Genomic DNA, 20,094 nt, shown 5'->3' on the forward strand with positions numbered 1-20,094 from the left:
AGTGAAAATGTCTGCAGCAGGTACTGCCTTTGTATACATGGTCATTTTATTATTTTCAGTCTAGGAAGATATGAAAGAAAATGTACAGGCACAAAAAAAAAGGGAGTTCCTTGGAATTAACATCTGTTATGCTTTTTGTTGTCCTGCAATACAACATTGCTAACATAAAAAAACTGTTTAGAAGAAAGGTCCCCGCAAACAGTCACAATACACACCCAAAGATGTGTAAAAAACTCCTAATGGGGCACCATTAGGCCCCCTGTGTCCTTATTTTTTACACCAATTTACATATACATCCTTCAAGAAAGCAACTGTCCCTATACTCTCAGAATTACATGTTCCCAAACTAACAAAACATCCAGACTGGTTTTCTTTCCATGTGTTTGCTGTTTGGTCGGTTCTACTAAAATCATGGGGCACCATGATCCACCATTGTTATGAAGAGAACTATTATTATTAGTTATCATTTCTTCTGTGTAAACTATGAAGTAATGGAACACATCCAGTCTAGTTGTAATGGTGATTCACTCAACAACATTTTAACAATTATCACAAGCAATCCTTTTTTTTTTTTTTTTAAAATAAAATGTCTTTATGTTATGACTAATATTCTGAGATTCACCTGAAGGGTTGGGAGTTTTAGGGCCATGTTTGAACTCGATTATTCTGGATTAATATAACGAAGTAGATCTGCTGAAATTCGTATGATACTGTTAACTACAACTCTGTTTATAACAATGAAGCAGTTTGCTCACTGTTTATAATGTTGAAGCAGCAACAACGATGATCCCAGAAACTGTAAAGGTAATTGTCGTGTTCGGTGTGCAATCTTCCGTTCATAGTGTATTGACAAGGCCGCTTGTAGTAAACGCACGCACGCACGCACGCACGCACACACACACACACACACACACACACACACGCATACCGTACTTCACGGTCATAGTTTGGCACCCTTCAGTAGAATAACATGTCCACATTAGGAACGATAGTGTCGTACCATTTCATTTATGCAGGGGTGGTGTTGGTAAAACCTAATTTAAAATCTTCTAAAACCTACGTATCTTCTTCGCTGCTGCAATGTACACCCCCGTATGCTTGTCTCACGAGTTATATACTAATATACTCATAGCATTTGTGTGGGGACTGTGTGTTGTTAGCTGATTGATATCTTTGTCTCTTATAAGCTTAACCCTCGGGTGTTGCATTAATGGTACAGCCCACTGTGTCCAGGGATCAAGATTCTAGCCATTCTGCTTCAATAAGTTGTGAACTATGAGAGGAAATTTTGACCGCGATATTTACATGTTCTAAGTCGAATATTCTTCTTACTTCTAAAACAATGTAATTAAAGCGGAAGGTCATCTTGTTTCGGACTGCCAAAAGCCCATGGCAAACAACTTGAAATTTGGCTCATAAAACGCACTATGGCAGCTCGGCCAAGGTAAGTAGCTAGCTGCAGTTAAATTCATTTAGCCAGTTCAACCACTCCAGTCAGTCAATTGATTTTCTTGTGTGAAGTTTTTTGGCATTTTTTTCGGACAGACATATTCTTAGAATGGGGGCAATGGCAAAATTCCCGACTATTTATCAGTGTGAGGATAAATCTCGTGCTGGTTATTTCGCCATTATTTAACAGTATGAAAGAGAAGATGATGGAAACACCTGGAAAAAAAGCCTGCTGTCGACTCTCGAGCTAAACGAACGAGAATACATTCACAGCTGTGTAATTCCACGTTAGTGAGAAACCGTTTGCTGTTTGCACGAATAAAATAACGATGCCAAAATGAAATCTTAATTTTATCCTTAGAATTGTTTCATAGCAGGGAACTGTAGGCTGTTTGTGGGTTTCATTGCATAGGTACCAATAGTAGTTGAACTACGGTTACTCGGCGTTGTAAAATAACCCATAAGTTTGCTACATCATTTAAACTCTAAATCGTCTAAGAGATAAATAATTAGTTCGAGACTTGTACTAGTTACATTTTGGATGGCAAACACAGTCACGTCGTCACTGACTGCACTACGCACAGCTAATGATAGTTATCGCTCATGTCGCAAGAATAAAAGTCACTTAACTTTTGCACCTGTGAAATATTATTGTTTATAAAAGTTTAAATCCACAGATTTCGTTATATGTTAATGACCAGGAAAAATTAAATGGCAACCAACACAAGACGTGAGCTTGACAACAAAGCAAACTCTTTTAGATGTTACGATACAATGCAAGTTTTCTTCGAATTCAGTGATAATGTTGTCATCGTTTTCTATCAGAAATGAGTTCGTTCACACCCTCACTTAATAAGTAACAATAGAACTCAAGAGATGGACTTCTAACATGGCGACTGTGACAACACTCATACACAGCTGATTTCGTTCCAACGACGTCAAGTAACAACTTTCTCAACTTGGGTTTCGTTCAGTAGCTAGCTTGCTTTGTATGCGGCATTTAATTTCGCGTCCCGTGTGTATTAATGCTGTTCTTTATACTGTAAAGTGACGTCGTGGTAATGCATGGAGAAATACAGCCTACAGTTGAAGATGTAAGTAAAATGTACCCAGTTGTTTTAAGGTTACGTTAGTTACGTGCATTTTCTGTTATTTGTCGATAGTGCGTTCTAATTTGAATATATTAAGGGATTTTATAAACATAAAGAATAATTTGGAGGATGTTATTCATTGCCACCATTTCATGTAAAAAGACCGTCCACTCAAATGTAACGCACTGTCTTTAAATTGTTCCATGCAGAGAGGGGGAAAAACCCCATCTGGCTTTGGTACCTAGATTTTTCACTGAACTGGGTCAATAAATGTGTGTAAAAGCAGCAGTAGAATGCATAGTTGTAGCCGAATTGTGTCGTTAACTCTCTGGCTATTATTTAAACACGTTGCAGTTTTGCATACGTAAGAGTGACACAATATGAATTTTTAATATTTATTAGAACAAGCTTAAGTGGAATTGTAAGAAGTAACAAACTCTGAACCTGATATTTTTAAAATTTCCCCAAAATCCTAAAGCTAATGCTTCACTGATCACTTGATTTACAGGTTTTTGCCATCTGTAAATGGCTGCAGTACTTGCATAATCCTGGCAGAAACGGGATTTCACTGGAATTTCAGTAAATTACAGCTCACTTGCATTGCTGGAGCAGACTTTGACAGAAACAGATATTAATGATGCACAACGCTGCCTGTTTTCAGCTTCTCCTCAGCCACCACATGGACTAGTTTCTACACACAAACATACACAGACCCAATAATAAATTTAAGTAATTGTTGGCCTCTGGTTGACAAACAAGACCCTGCATATTCAGTAGCCTAACACTGTGAACAACTGGTTTATCCTCTACTCAGAAAAAGGATTTGGGTCACTGGGCAGGAGGCCTACCTGTTGTGGGTGTGTTTGGACTGGATCAGGTCTTACGGGGAGAGGGAATCCACAGCAGGACAGTTGGCAGCTTTTTGCTTTTCTTGAGCTCTTGAAATCATAGAATTTGTAAACAAAGAGCTTTGGTGGAGCTCTGCTTAACTCCCCCATTTTGATGAATGCTTGCCCAGAGCAACTGGTAGGATGTGGCTTCTGTTGAGACAAGATTTTATCTCCGTAGTACAATTTCGTTTGTGTGTGATGCATGTTGTAGACTTTGTTCTAGTTTGTGCTTAGTATGTTTTCAGAGTTAATGGCAATTCTGTTGCTCCTAAGTGTTTGAATAGTGTTTGACTGCTAAGTAGTCCTTTTGTATCTTATCCTCAGAATGCGCTTTGTGTCAAAGTTTCAGTGTTGTTCTGATGCTGTTTGAATGCTCAACATTTTTGAAACTACATTACATAATTGGACATGGTTTGTTTTTGTCAACTTGGTGTGTGTATTTGAGCTATTGTCTCATTTACCTGTCAACCCGCACATAGCCACACCCCATACCTTGACGCCAGGACGCTTGCAGTGACATTCAACACATGCTTATCTGACTATTAATCTTACATATCAAATGTTGAAGTGTTCCCAGAGAAATGAAAGGAACATTGATTTTCAAAAGAAAATCAATGTTCCTTTTGTTTGCTATTGCGTGTTATTTTCCAGTGGTTTGGTTCTACTTCTCATTACCTTACTAAGCTCTGTTTCAGTAAAATATCTACAGCGGAGCTTGCAGTCGTTTTCTGCCACGTAAACCACGCCTCTCTCACTCTCCCCTGCCCACCCTCCCTCTATCAGCAGCTGAGAAGAAATGATAGAGGGTGACGGACACAGTGACCTTTGAACTTTTGCACAGAAGCACCCCCCTCCTTTTTATACCCCTTTGCACAACACCCCCCCTCCATCTCTCTCTCCTCTGGCTGAGAGCAGTCGCCTGCGTGTCACTGTCTCGTCTGAATACATAGCAACCAGACAAGCACCAAACTGCTTATCAGGCTGTTGTAGGAACTGAACGGCAGTTGAATTCAGGCTTAGATGAAAGCAGCACACTTACTGAGTGAAGGAGATGCTCCATAATTGGGCCTCCCTTCATTCTGTGGTTTGGCCTCCAGGATTTAATGTGTAAAGAATCGGCCCCCAGCATCGCTGTTTCATTTGAATGGTCTTCATTCAGAGTCCTTTCATTCTGGAGCTTTGGCTAGTCATTTACATCTTCTGATTGAAAGCCATTCTCTGATGCAAATGCTTTGACCTCCACTTTCTGTTTGGTTTTGTTGCAAGTGTGTGTGTGTGTGTGTGTGTGTGTGTGTGTGTGTGTGTGTGTGTGCGCGTGTGTGTGTGTCTCTCTGTATTTGGAGAGACAGTTTGTGTCAACTTTTTAAATTTTGATCTAATTTTAAACTATACTTGAACTACGTTTTCAAAAAAAAAAAAAAAACTTGTTGAAAACATGCTGGCATCAGTGGTACGATTTTGGTACGATTTTGATTCATGTGAAGTCCATGACATGTATCATTTGTAGCCTTGCCTCCCTCAGTGTGACAAAAACAAATTGCACAGCCTGACAGAGGTGTAATGGTTACAAACGCACACACACACACACACATACACACAGCATTTTCACTGAGAGGTGGTTGGCAGTGGTGTGCATGTGTATAGAACAGACTGAGCAGGTTACTCAATGGCAGTGACAAATGCCTGAGCAGGCCAGAGACCGTCAGCACTTTCTGCATAATGTGCAGTGGACAGATCAGACCCAGGCACAGAAATCACTACAATGATTGCAGCTGCCGCACCCTCTCTCTCTCTCTCTCTCACACACGCACGCGCGCGCACGCACGCGCACACACACACACAGTTTTGATAATCAGTGCACTAGATATTTCATGTGCAGGAGGCAGGACATGAATGACGGGGAAAAATTGTCAAAATATTTGGTTCTGTGGATGGCTTGTTATTGATTGGTACCAGTACAGTAAGAAGAATGATGGTATTTCCAGATGAACTTGTCGCCCTGTCACCCTTTCTAGAAAGAGGATGTGAATCATAAAACATGAGAATAATGACTGCATGAATCTGACTGTAAATTAAATTCACAGTCAGCTGTGGAATACACAGGTAAATTACTAAGGTACAGAGGTAAATTTCTAGTTTGCTGGAAACGGTTATATGAAATGTTATGCGCTCAGTTTGAAGAGTGAATACAGCAAAAATAGTAAACTAGTCACTAATGCATATTAATGCATAGTTTATGGACAGTTGTATTGTAAGGGTAATAGACGGTCAGTGGTGTCTGTGGTCTAGTTTAAAAGAGTTTATGGTCAATAGGTATCAAAGTGTTAGGGCAATAGTGTGTATATGAAATGTACATTACATTTGGGCCTGGGCAGAATTATCTGTGTGTACTTGTATATGTTTGCTTTGTGTTTTGGGTGTAGAGATAAAGTCTTTGTGTCTGCAAGAGTGAGTGTGGTTTTCGCATATGTGGCTGACCGAGGCAGAGAGAGAGAGTGCGTTTTTGCGTGTGTGTGAGAGAGTGGGCTCTGGTTTGTGTGCTTGACAGGAGACATAGAGTATATGACGCTGTGCAGTTTTGCAGGGAACTGCGAGTGGAGTTTTTACTATGGTGCTGAATGATTTACGCTCATGTATCAGATGTAAGGCACAGGCCTCTGGTCCGTTATTACCACCCATCCCCTTAAACGCTATTTTAGGAAATGTTACTGAGGTGCTCCTCTTCTCACTCACAACACCAAACTGCCAGCCCACAAGGCCAAGTGTTCAGTATCACTGTAGCCCTCACTAAAAGCCAGTCCCAACTGATCATTATACAGTCATTGAACAGTTCCTTTGGTAAAGTCTGTTAACTTATTTGCCTAGACTTAAATATTCTTTTGTCTATGCTTGTTTTTGATATGAATTCAGTTGAAATATCAACATTTCAGTGTCATGTGGGTCCTGTGTAGTGGTCAGCTTTGGCATCCACCTCTCTCTATCCTTTTCAAACAAAAATTAATTTCATATCATTAAGAAGGAACCAGGCTTTAAAACATTTTTAATTTAAGGCTTTTAATCTCAGTTTGCATGCCTAGATCTCTTACTGTTTAGGTCTTCATAAAAGAGGCAATCCAAAAAAAATATGTACACAGAACGCAACAGTGCTCAGTTCAGCTGTAGTCTATGGAATCTTCAGCTTCGAGTGCAGCGGAGGCTTTTTTGTTCCCAGAAGCCATTTTTTTCCCCCAACAGTTTCTGTGACTGATCAGCATACTGTATGCTGTCTGTAGTCTGGGCCATTTCATTTGTCTCCATGGAATCATCCTGGATGGTGGTAGATTGTACTGTTTGTGTTTGGAGAAAGATGTGTAGTTCATTTTAAGATAATACAACAGCCTTTGATGGTCTGTGTCCTAGTGCAGCTTCCTGCTGTGTGTGTTTGTGCATGTGTGTACTTGTATTACTGCTGGTCTCCTGGTCTTAGATGACAGGCTAAATTAGGATAACTAGCGTATTTTACTCCTTATTTGTCTTTCCTTATTTTATTTTTTTTCTATGAAGAAAGGAAATGTTTTGTGGTTCTCTAGCAAAGCGCAGTGGTCTTGGAATATACATAATTCAGGAAGGACTGAGTACATTTATTTATTTATCCTGTTTAAGCTTTGTCGCTGAGCTCCATGCAAACAATGTAGAGGGAAGGCGGTGTGTCTCATATCTACTGATCAGATTTGTAAGTCCACACATCGGGTATCACTACTCTTGATAGACATATGCTGCCACCAGTTATGTGCCTAAATTCCAGGCAGTGGTGATATGCAAAGTGATGTGATCGTGTAGTGCTCATTAAGGCTGGGACAAAGAGGACAGAAACCGAGTGTGTAATAGTGCTGATCAATATATGTCATTCAGTCATGTAACTACTGACCACTTAGTGTCGGACTACTGCAGAGGACTTCTCTTCGTGCGTGGTTTCAGAACGCAGACGCTACAGTGCAAAGTTCACTGATTTTTTTCTTTTTTTTTTTTTTTTTTCCCCCTCCCTTTCTTGGATGTAGATTTTCTGCAGAGGGACACATGAAGTCATTGTTATTCTTGCTTCCATTGTAGATGAATCTGCAGTCAGCATATGGCCCTGAGCCAGAGGGAGAATTTTGGGGCCAGATGTTATGTGTTGTGTGATGGCAACCCCTTAGGAATCTCTTCATAATTACACCTGTCTCCCTCTGTGATAGACACCCCTCCCTCAGGACAGGGCTGGATCTGCGCCAGTGGAGCTCAGATACACACTTGCAAGTAAATCACTCTGTAGCATTATGATTCCATCTACCTAGCCCTGTATGCAGTTTTGAAACTGAAGCAGATGTTAGCTCATTTAGAGGTGCTATTGCCACATCTTTTGCTAGTGTCGACTGGCTCTCTCTCCATGCTGACGGAGAACTGCGGTAGATTCAACCGTAGGTGGGCTTAATTTCGTGTCTCAATCTTGATCCGCCCAATAAATATTCTTGATGAAACTTGCTAGGTAAGCTACAGACTAGGATTGTTTTGGTTTTCGAACGCCGGCCAACCAGTACAATAAATCAGCATTGCAGTGTATTAGCAGTTATTTAAATAGAGTCATCATATTGTTACTTTCTGCCCTTATTACAATAGAGACTTTTTCTGCTCTTACTACGATTGCTGAATTTTTTTGTCTTGTATTTGCTGTTTTGGTATCTTATAGTGTTGTCACTTGTTATTTTTCTAGGCTACTGTAACAACACAGTTTCTTTCTGGAATCAATAAAGTACTCATCTGTCTGATTGTCTGCCTGACTGTCTGTCTGAGTGTCTTTATCTCTGTCGGTCTGTCTGTCTGTCTATCTCTGTTTCTCTCTCTCTAATCTATTTTGGTCCTGTTTTTTCCACCTGAAAACAGACATTATGTATTCACTAGAACCTCATTTAGTGGTGACATCTAATTGTGGGGGCTATCGTTAATTCATCTTTGATACGGTCTCTCTGGCCTCCCTAAAATCCTGAATGACTGTCAGTGTGATTGGCTTGCATAAAACCTTTAGTAATTGTTAATGTATTAGCCCTCTGAAATGTCAACCATCAAAGCCCCTTCTCCAAAAAGGATACCAATTATATACAGTGTTGGGAGGAAATCAGCTTAAAATGAAAATGGTGAAATGATGAGAGACTGCCAGTTTGATGAGTGTGTAAGTGTGTTTGTTTGGGTAGATTCATCAATGGTAGTGACTCACGGAGCCCTCTTTCCTGTTCTCATCATTAATACAAGTACAGCATCAGCAGCTGCCCTGGTTGTCATTCTGTGAGAGGCTTTTATTGTACCTTTTTTTTTTTTTCCAACTGCCAAGGCTCCAGCGTTAAAAATAACCCTGAAAGCATTCATGGTTTTCAGATGCTTCAGTGTATGAGAGATTGCCTAGTACCTTCTCGGTGAAGACTTGAAGTCTCATTTCAGTCTTTTTCAAAGGGTGCCACTGTAAGGTGTTCATTGACAAAATACATGTCTGTTGCCATTGTGTGTGAGTAACACTATTCGTTGGTTCCTGACCACTACACTAAGTGTCTCTTTGTCTTTCTGTCTCCTGCAGCTTGTACAATGAGGACAGAGACGTGTTGCGGCGCAGAGAGTGGGAGCGACGGAACCAGGAGACGCAGCAGGAGAGAGAATTCTACCTAGAGAACGCCCCCCTCTTTGGGGAACCCTACAAGGTAAGAGCCCACGAGTCTTTGTGACTGTGGCCCCATTATGAAGGGGATAAGTATTAGAAAATTTGGGTTTGATGTGCAAAGGTTTTTACTTTTGGAAACAATTTCATAATTGAGTCTAGCACTAGAAAAGGAGTCTAAATTGCTTCGATAGTACTACACTAGGTCGTTCTATTTTATTAACGGGGAATGCCAGCTTATTTCATCATAAGCTTGAATCTCGTGATGTGCAATCTAGTGTAGTCATGACTTCCTCAGTTTTCCACTTTCGCTGAGCAATTTTCTGTCCCTCCTCATAGATCCAAATGAAATATATTTTCACCCTTGCTGCTCTTGAGTCTGGAGCTACTTTGTCTCATCTCTGTAATGTAATACATCTAAATTTGTTGAGTAATCCACTAATCCATATTCAGTACAGCAGACAGCCCGATCAGCCAAGATGAACATCTGCCCTGCTCTACTTTGGATCATTTTTGTCTGTACATATGGCTGTAAACACATTAAATATCTGCTTAGGTCTTCTGAAGGCTTGGAAAGTGTGTGTTTTTTGTTTGTTTGTTTGTTTGTTTGTTTTTTGCCAATAATGGATCTTAAAAACAATGCAAATTCCTAAAGAATCCTAAACTGATTTCCACTTGGGATTGATGAATTTAATAAGCTTTATATCATTTATATTTATATTGAAGTAGCGATCACAGAAAGTCTAGCAGGTGAGCAAGAGAGGCCTGATTGGTGTAGGTACCTTGCATGGCATGATTTTTATGCATAGACTGATTACTAGCTATTTTAATTATTTTCAAGAAGTACTATGTTAATGTATTTCAGCTTTGTCACATAATTTAGACATGTCCAAGACCTACAGGCAAAGACCTGCTTCTTGTTACCTCCTCTTCATTGACTCCTGGGATTAACTACAATGAGTGCCTGCCCAAGGGATTCAGGTTCCATACTGTGCACTTCCCTGTTTTCAGATTTTTATGCGCTTTAGGTGAGATGTTTTATGTAAACTGAGATGTTTTGGCACAATGGAGGTAGTAACTTCCTTCAATATAATCAGTTTATTTCAGATGTTACTGTAGTCATCCGCTTTGGTATTTGTGAAATGCAGTTAAATTTTTGAGCTCTTTGGTTTTGGTAACTTGCAAGTTAATAACACAGTGACAGCAGAGTGAGAGAAAAGTCTCAGTGAGACTAATGAACAAAAACATGTCTTCCTTACATTTAAAAAGCAAAGGGATGGTCATGAGGAATCAACTTGTATTTAGCAACTCCATACAAGTAGAACTATAGTGCTTGAAAATCATTTTCATAAAGGTACTAGTTTCCAAAACCCAACCCTTGGCCCATTTGGAATTAGGGTTTTACATTAAGGAAGGAGGGAGATGGATGGATGGATGGAGCCAGGATGTGTGTAGTTCAAACTTTAGTCAGGTGTTGCACACAGAAGTTGTCCATTCTTTGTTTTGTTTGTAGAGGCTTAGTGATAGCACTGGGATCGTGATTGTGTCAGTACTACTATGCTGGGTCAGCACTGATGCAAATATGTCTTGGCAGTAGTAATTACTCGTCTCGCTTTGTATAACATGTGAAACTCACAGAAACAAACACAGACAAGCACAAACAAACACAGCTTCAGAAATGTTGCCTTTGAACACAGAGGGTTTTGTGGCTGATTTCCTGCTTCTTAGCAGCGGTGTGTGTGTGTGCACATGCGCACACTCGTGTGTGTGTGTGTGTGTGTGTGCGCGCGCGTGCGAGCGCATGTTTGCGTATGTGGGTGTGTGTGTGTCTGTCTGTGTGCATTAATGAGGCCTCTTGGAGGCTGTTGCTGCCAGGTGTGTGATAGAGAAGAGGTGCTGGACGGGAGGATGGGCGGGCTTCCCTAGGGTACGTCTCCTAAAAGTGAGGGTGCGAGCAGCTTGTCCTCCTCCGTTCCCATCAGAGCCTGCACCACCAACAGACTGTTCAGAGACTAGCCCAGTTAATTAGGCTCTCTGGAGAGTGAGAAAGAGGTTGGAGGGGGGCAGTTAAAAATGTTGTGTGGATTGATTGTTTATAGTATTTTAGGGTTGTATGTTTTACTCGATCAGAGAATGTGCAGGAAATGGTGTAACAAAGGTTAGGAAATTTTTGTTCTGAGTTTTCATGATGGGGCACAGTGTGTGTCCTACGTTTGTTTGCTGAGTGTACAGGAAATGACATGCAGTCACAGACAAAGTGTAACAGGCCATATCTGATAACAGCAAATTTTAAATTTTCGTTTGATGGCAGTATTTTCTTTTTCTTTAGGAAGGATATGTGGTTCTAAACCCACACCTTAATCTGCTCTTTGTTAAACAACCTGTCAGTAGTACTCTCCTTTTGTCATGGTCAGCCTAGAGTACTGGCCACTTCAAAAGCTGTCTTTGTGCCTCTAGTTCAACATGACCTGCTTAGCCAAAGCCCTTACACATGTCAGCTGGGCTAGAAAACAGTGTAAGCCTTTCTACATGAATGCTCTCACTAATTTAGCTGTCACTTGCATGCCAGGATTACTTGTACTCAACTGAGGTCTGTCGCCCCTCTTAACAGTCTATTAATGTTTCCTATGGGTTTGTAACGTGTGTTTTAATAAGATAGTATTCTGTGAGGATAGGGATACGGTGTAGAATCTTGTTGGGGTGATGCCGCTACCCATAGCTCTACACATGTCTGGTATATCGCATCTTTTTTTTCTTAATCATTCAGTGTTGTGTGCATGATAAAAGAACATTGAAATAGGTGAGTGGAGATCTCCTCTCTAGCCTTAATGGCTGAGGACATGGTCGTCACTCTGGGATATTGTTTACTATGAATAGCAAAGTTGTCTCAGGAATCTCAACTTTTTTGTATTGCACAACTGATGTAGTCTAGCTGACTTTAAAAGGTCAGTTTATCTGGCTGTCAGAAATGCTGTGCACTTGTTTGATCATGTGGAGTTTGGCTCATGGAACTGAAAATGTCTTAGTACAGTTTTTGTGCCACATAGTCAAAATTTATTAAGAAGTGGCCAGAAAATCGTTGTCGACAGAAGGGAAAGTTCACCCCCCCCCTTTTTTCCCCCCACATCAGCTCATTATAACCCTTGGCATTTGTCTGTACTTCAGAAGGTTTTTTGATCAAACACTTGGATTTTGAGGCCTTTTGTTTTGTATTCTCAAACAAAAAAAACGTTTATGTACTGGAACAACCTAAAATGTCCTCAGTGGTAAAGGCTGTATCATGTGTGAATTTAGAAATACAAAAAGAAAAAAGACAAAGACCTATTGTTTTCCCATTTCTGTTCACCTGCTTATGCATCTGTACAATTAATTCCCTGCATTTTCTTGATTCTTTTTTTTTTTTTTTTAATTGTATTGAATCCCTCCTCAGAGCTCTCCATGAGTAAACACAGTGTTGCCCTGTAAGAGAAGCAGTACTAACTCTGATCACTTTCATTCCAGACAAACAAAGGAGATGAGCTGTCCAGTCGAATCCAGAGGATGCTGGGCAATTATGAGGACGTTAACAGCTTTCATCTGAACCAGCACGATGGCGTACCCAAGGATCTCCCTCCTCCCTCACAGTACGGGAGATCCAGTCGACCTGGTCACACGGACAAAACCAAAACCCCATTCCAGAACCCCTCTCCATATGGGGAAGGTCATTCAAGTCAAGCCAGCTATAGCACTTCTCAGCAGCAGAAGAAACACTCAGCGCAAGAGCATCTCCCCGCATCTTCCACATACAGTCACTCTGTTGGGTACAATTCAGAGTGCCCACTAGAGCACCACCAAAGAAAAGGCGAAACATGGCCAGACTGCACCAGTTTGCCCTCAGTTCTCCCAGCCTTGTCCCCCCCTGCTGAACCCCTGTCCCCATTACATTCCAGTGATGCCAGCGACTCGGAGCACCAGGATATAAACGAGAGGGATTCTCCAGCTCACCAGGGCTCCTCTCCAGAACACCGAAGCTCCACCAGCAGGGTGGAGGTGTCCCACCAACAGGACATCAAGAAGGAAGCTCCTCTGCAGAGCACCGAGGCACCCCCATTGGCCTCCCAAACTTTCTCCCTGCCTCTGTCCGCTAAACCTTACCTGGTCATGCCCCCGAAACCCACAGCTTATGTTCGGCCCATGGATGGCCAGGACCAGGTGACCAGCGAGTCTCCAGACCTGAAACCCTCACCTGAGGACTTCCATGGACAGTCTTATGAGAACTTGCCTGACCTAAAGAACAGCAACAAGCCCAGCCTTCCTCCACTGAAGATGCCCTCACAGTCTATTGAGGTAGGTTTTGTTGCATAGCACATAATGAATTCCAGTTTACAATGCCACAGTGATGCCATAAATTACAAATTTTAAACTGATAAACAAGGCATGTTGACCTGACAACCAACAGTATCAGCATCTAAAGTGGCTTTCACTTTATTTCTTACATATTTTTGAACTCTTGCTTGAACTACCTGGTTACATTCTGAGTGAGAACAGTAACAGGCAGGATGAAGTCATTTTTGTTCTGCCATGACCCTCACAGAGGACTTTGGACATTGAAAACTGGAACATGGTTATATAACTTTAGACTCTGTGCTGGTAAACAGTACATGGAACAGTTGGAATAGTTCCACAGACTCCTTCAGAAGTTATCTTAATATGTATATGCATTGATATCATCGTTTTTCCTTCCCATTGAAGTCTAGGGTTGGCCACTTGAGTGTATTTTGACTGCTTGAAACAAATGGAATGTACCAGAGTGGGTTTTTTTTTGTTTTTTTTTGTTAAATTAAATTTTTTATGGTTCATCCACCACACTGTCAATGGATGCGAAATTTACTAGGCAATGGAAAGTGTAGAATAAAGGTAGCAGAGTGACACTTGACACTAACTACAGTATCTGTTTAAGTGTCTGTTTTGTGTGCCGGTATGCGCTACCCGATTCAGTATTGTAACTTCTGGCCCTTAAGGCGGAAATTTGATTCTTTTGGAATCTGGACCACAGCAGTGACCTGCTGATGGGTTGACAACCTTGCCTGTGGCACTGGTTTATTATATTTTCAGCTTGACAATTCAGAAGATAATGTTGATTTTTTTTTTTTTTAGCAAAAGGGCCAAGGTTGAAGATCCAGAGAGGTAACGAACTAGCATTAGCTAGCTAACAGGTTTATTTATGAGCTATAGTCCTACCTCAGAATCAGATACTTGTCATGATGACAAGACTGTTAGCTTAAGGTAGCTGTCAACATCTCCACTGTCTCAGTTATGTTAGGCATGAGCCAACGGCAAATTAAATCATGTCCCCCATTATGCCAAATTAGTTTCTTTATTGATGTTTAATAGGAGAATTTGTTTAATAGGAATACGTTAGGAGTTATTATGATAACATTTCGCAACCCATATTGGGGGGGCGTGTCAGTGGGGGGAGAGGGGGAGCCCCTGCTACCCCATGACCTCAGCCTCTCCAGAAAAGAAAAAAGCACGACCCTGGATACTCCTCTCCTACTCGCTCCCATACTAAAACTCAGTGTGTTGTTTTGTAGCATTTTTGTCATTGTACAGTTGATGCTATGATTGGTCATTAAAATTGAGTAAGACTGTTACTAGGCACCTGGCCTGAATGTGGTTTGCCGATTGAAGTGAAAGCGTGATTCAGAGTGCTGTATTTCTACACAAGCCTGCTTTGTTTCAGATTTGTATAGATGTTGAATATGGACGACCTGTAAGCAGTTGACTTGGAAAAACCTCACTATGCAAATTAAAGCTGTCAACATAATGGCACACTTGCAAAAGTGCAGAGCAAACCAGCCTTATGGAATGTGCATGGTGTGTTTCCAACCATTCCTTGGGTGAAGGTTGTTTAATTTGATTTCAGTGACTTCTGTTCTTCTCTCATATTGATTGCTGAGATGATTTGGAGCTCTGCCATGCGAATAGTGCAAATTAAAGAGGAAAACTGGACTCCTGTCACTGTACTGAGAGAACATTTCACACACTAATTCATCTTTTTATCCAGGATATGTTTGTACACTCACTGTGGCCTTACATTTGGAAAGATTTTAGCGGAATGTAAATGATCACACCTTGTAGTATGAACAATATTTTAGGTTGGCATTTTATTGACAATGTTCTCTGCTTTGCCTATGTGAGTGAGTATGCTCATTCGATTTATAGCGTAGTGAAACCCACCTCTTAATTTACTAATTTCACACCTGATGTAGTCCTCATAGTCTATAATGAAACATTCATAGTTGCATTTTTTTTAAAAGTCTTAAATCAATGATGTTTTGTTTTGTATCAAACATTTAATGTTCACCGCTAATCACTGCTCCCTACGTAACCCTAATAGTTCAAACCTGCAAGCTTTACATTGAGAGGAATGTGTTTTGGGAATGTGACCACCAGTTGAATAGCTACCATGGAAAAACACATCCCTATTGTGAATCCCTGAGCCGATCCTGGCGTTAGCAGGCCATTGGGCCGGAGGGCTCTGTTCTCTCACTGCACCTGTGGCTTGCCCTGCGCTGCATTGTTAACACTGCTGGCACACGTGCTAGCGCGTCCGTGCATGCCAGATAGAGCCGCGTGTGCTGAATAGGCAGGCGGTTTTCACCACTGGACACGTTAATCCGACACGGGATGTCTGTGCACTGACTCATCCTCCATAACACCCAGAACACAACAAGACACACATACACACTCAGCAGTGCACATGCATATATATATCTGTATGTGTCTGTGGGCTTATACACACTTATTGATCCAGGTGTAGGTGAGGTATACTAGCTTATTCAGACATTTGTTTGTGTATACAGCAGAACTGTCACACACACACTTCAATACACGTACACGCATACAAGGGCTCATCCACTAATATGATCATACGTGAATAGATGCTGCTTCACTCATGCACGAGAATTCACATACATAGACATGCATGCCGGCTCTCTTTATCTAACTGAAATGCTAAGGGACACACAGTTACACACTGCCTACCATTTTGTCTCTGACTGGACACCTAAATGTGGTGTCAAATAACTCCCTGTCAGTTGAATTTCTGCTGCTGCTGTACGTTTCAGAAACTCTAGCATGACTCTCCTTATTTCCCCCATACAAAACGAATAGTATCCTGTGATTGCTGGGAGCACATCATGTCTTGATTTACTTTTCTCCGATGTGATGTGTTAGGGATGACAATACAACTGGCCTCGGCCCCCTCCTGTCTCTCACGCTTTCTCTTCTTAATGGACGAACAACGTGTTCTGTTCCCAGTCTGACCCGGATTCGATTTCATGTCATGCACCATTGTGCGTATGAGTTGTTCAGTCAGAGCAACACAATGTTTCCATTTACCAGATTTATCCATTGATAGATGATATGCACAGTAACAGAAAGTGGACTGTTGGCAGAGCATACACATGAACAGGCTCACAGATGCTGTGTGATGATCTATATAATCCAGGTTCTTTCCAGCACGTTAAATGTAAATGTTGTTCTGGGTACATGGCCAAATCTTGTGTGATGTTTTCATCTCCATTTGGAAGAAGAACAGGCAGTCTTTTCCCTGTACTAACCGAGAGGAACACAGAGAAGAGATCTGCTGAACTCCTTTTGCACACTCCCTTTACATGTGTTTTTAGATCCACTCCTTAAGACCTTGTGCCCAGAATATTTTGATTTTGCTCAATGCTGGCACATTTTTAAGGGCCTACTGATCTGTTGACTGGTTATATGAAGTAGAGTACAGCTGGGATAAAAAAAAAAAAGAAAAAATGCAGGAATGCATATTATGAAACGTTGCTTAATGCTGTGATGTAACACTCCTCTGATAAGGTGGGAACATGGACTGAGTTTTGCATTGATACTTCAGGTTTTTATCTGCTACAAATACACAGGACCTCTGGCACAGGAATAGGTTTTAGTGGTCTAAGCAGAACTAGATTAATCTGGTCTCTGTATGAGTGAAGCAGTAGCAAATGTAGGCTACAGCAATGAGGCTGTCCATGTGGACCTAAAAACAGTTTTCACAAAGTTTGAAACTTTCTTTTTGACATGCAGACTCAGTCCTTCTTCCAGACAGAAAATACTGGACTTAACCTATTAGTTAATGAACTCCTGTAATGCTAAAGCCGCTCTGTGTACTCCTAAGATTACTGTAGAGACCTCTTCTGGGACACACACAGTATTTGTGTACTCTTTTGTGGAATGCTATTGAGCAATGCAGATCATACTGAAAACTCTGTGTGAGGGTGTGTCGCAGTATATCCTGAGGCAGATTCACAAAGAACAAATGCATAATCATAACTTTAACTTACAGCTATGAGAGAAAGATCAGGCAACAGCCTTAGTCCTTTGATTTGGAATGTTTAGCACTATTGCAAGTGAATACTTTTCTTTTGAAAAGCAAGTATGCCCCCATTTTTGCTGCGGTGTGGCTGCCCAGTACTCTTTTGACCCAGAGCTCAGTCCCTCGTCAACAGGAGGGTGGTTTGGAGTGCCAGCGGTACGTGGGCTACGGCACTACTCGTGCCCTTACCGCCCGGCCGCCGTACTGTGCCAACTCAATGGGAGAGGGGAGCAAGTATGACTCCCTCTGCTGAACTCCTAATGAACTATGGCAGCTTAGGCTGTAGTTAAACTTTTTTTCTATGGCAGGCAAGTGGTTTGACTGTGTGTACCAGAGCAGATCTATGGTCATCATCTGTGCTCTGACCCTTGACTTGTCATGTTGACATTAATGTTTGCCCTGTCGGTAGTGGAAAGACACTAGGTCATTTTGTATTAAAGCTTCTGTGGATGGAAATCAGGTTCTCATGTGAGTTAGGGAAATAACATATGCGGGATAGTTTGCTGCTTTGTTTGAATGAAATTCTCAAAAACTTCCTGAATGAACAAATAAAGAGGGTTTAGACTACTTCCCCCCCACTCCTGCAGATTAGCAGTTTGGCTATAGTCGAATTCCCTTTTCAGCGCAGGCACTCAATGCTTATTGCGAAGGGTTGAAGTGAAGTGAAATCAGACTTTCGTCTAAATTAAGAATGCCGTTCCAAGACAGTTAGAAATTTCTTGGTGCATTCCTCTGTCCCATGGAAAGTTTTTGGTACTTGATGCATGTGCAGTATTTTGGTAACGAGTATCATCAGAACTCTCTGTAGATACTCGTTTAGAGATTCATTTGTTTGCTGGCACAAGAGCAGCACAAATCAAAACTCAGTTGCGCTTGGCACATGTCGATGCTACTCCTTACTCAGGTTATTACTTTTATCACTTGAACTAAAGCATTATTTTCATTGGCAGTTTTTTCCCCCCTTAGGCAGTACCATTTCTCATAAAGAGAATTTACTCACATATTTGACCTGTCTTTGCTTAACTTGTCTGAAAACAAATCTAGATTAGAGTGTTCCAGAAGCTTCCAAGTGCTCTACGTTGCCATCCTTCTGCAGTACGTTGCAGAGGCCCCTTTAACTGTGCATGTATTTGGTGAAAGAGGGTAATTATTAGGTGTCTTGACAGGTCTTAAGCTCTGGCTAGTGATATGAATGGTACTTTCACCTGAAGAAGTCACCTGCTCCACCAAGTTTGTGTGTGTGTGTGTGAGAGAGAGACTGTGTGTGTGTGTGTGTGTGTGTGTGTGTGTGTGTGAGAGAGTGACCTTCGTAGTCTTTGTGTGTGTGTGTGAATCTTAACCTCAAGGACTAGCATACTCACTTGCACTTTGTCATCACTTTAGATACCTGCTCTGAGTAAGACCTGCTGGACGTCTTCCCTTATCTCAGACATGAACTGCATCTCCAGCAAAGCAGCGAGGCTGACTGACAGCCCATGCTTCTGACCGTCCTTTTTCATATGGCAATGTGCATATTTTTAGTTGAAAAATCAAGGCTGTAGAGAGAATCGTCACAGATTTAGTGTATAAAATTACTTGGCCTTGCAACATTCCCTGAAATTGGTGATGAAACGGAATTATTTGGTAACTGGTGATAAAACTGGAGAGTTAGTTTGTAATTATCTTAATTATGTGAACTTTTCTAATGTGCCTCAGCTGACACTCAACATCATGCAGTAATGTCTTTCTCTCTCTCTCTCTCTCTAATATGCCCAAGCTGTCATCCAGAATCTTTGTTTTCCCTCTCTGCCTCTACCCCTCCTCAGTCTCATTTTTTTTGTCTCTCGCAGACCTTTTTAGAAGAAATGGTATGGTTAGTGTGGATGCATTTGGCACTGGCTTTGGTTCATCAGTGTCATTCTGTTTGTCTTTTGGCATTGTCATGGTAGGCAGCTGGTAGATGTTATGCCTTGCTTAGTCACTGATCAGACACCCAGCGCATAAAAGCTCTCCCAAAATATGTTCAAGAAAAAATACAGCGGCAGTTTATTACATTAACTCCCTTAGACTAGTTAGACAGCAGAGGTATGTTGTATGTGTCTGTGTGTGTGTCTGTGTGTGTGTGTGTGTCTATATGTCTGAGAATCATACATACGTGTTGATGTGTGTGTGTCTGTATGTCTGAGAATCATATATACGCATCTGTGTGTTTGTGTGTGCGTCTCTCTTTGATAACTAGGCATGTAGCTTTTATTTGCTGCATTTTTTAGAAACAAGCAAGGTATGTGTGTGAGCTTGTAAGATTGGAAGACATTGATTGTACTCTAAGGAATGTCACGTTCGCCCAGTGAATCGTTCTAATGTGTGGGAGTAGAGGAGCTTTAATGCATATGTTCTGACTATGTCCTAGATAAACAAACCTCTAGTAAAATACTTTGCTGCTAAAGCCTCAGGAACTATGCCTCCACTGAAAATATTGACAATTCCTTGCACAAATATTTAAGAAATGTGAGGTTTTTCTTTTTTTAGTTTCTACAGACACAAACTGATGTGTTTTAAGAATCCATCCACCGAACATTTATGTTCTGTGTTTGGGATGAAAAGAATTTAAAAATAGTATCTCAGTTGTGTATGTCCCCTTTTAAT

General features: G+C 41.2%; 1 protein-coding gene across 1 annotated transcript in view; it reads left to right on the forward strand.

Annotated features, from left to right (window-relative positions):
• The first annotated feature begins 1,276 nt into the window (after positions 1-1,276).
• Positions 1,277-20,094, forward strand: part of aff1 (AF4/FMR2 family, member 1) — a 35,439-nt gene continuing 16,621 nt past the window's right edge. The window contains exons 1-3 of the mRNA XM_030768377.1: positions 1,277-1,444; positions 9,015-9,135; positions 12,594-13,418. Of these exons, the coding sequence (XP_030624237.1) occupies positions 1,428-1,444; positions 9,015-9,135; positions 12,594-13,418 (963 nt within the window). The 5' untranslated portion in view covers positions 1,277-1,427. The remainder of the gene's footprint in view (positions 1,445-9,014; positions 9,136-12,593; positions 13,419-20,094) is intronic.

This window comes from Chanos chanos, chromosome 3, assembly GCF_902362185.1.
Source record: "Chanos chanos chromosome 3, fChaCha1.1, whole genome shotgun sequence".
NCBI lineage: Eukaryota > Metazoa > Chordata > Actinopteri > Gonorynchiformes > Chanidae > Chanos > Chanos chanos.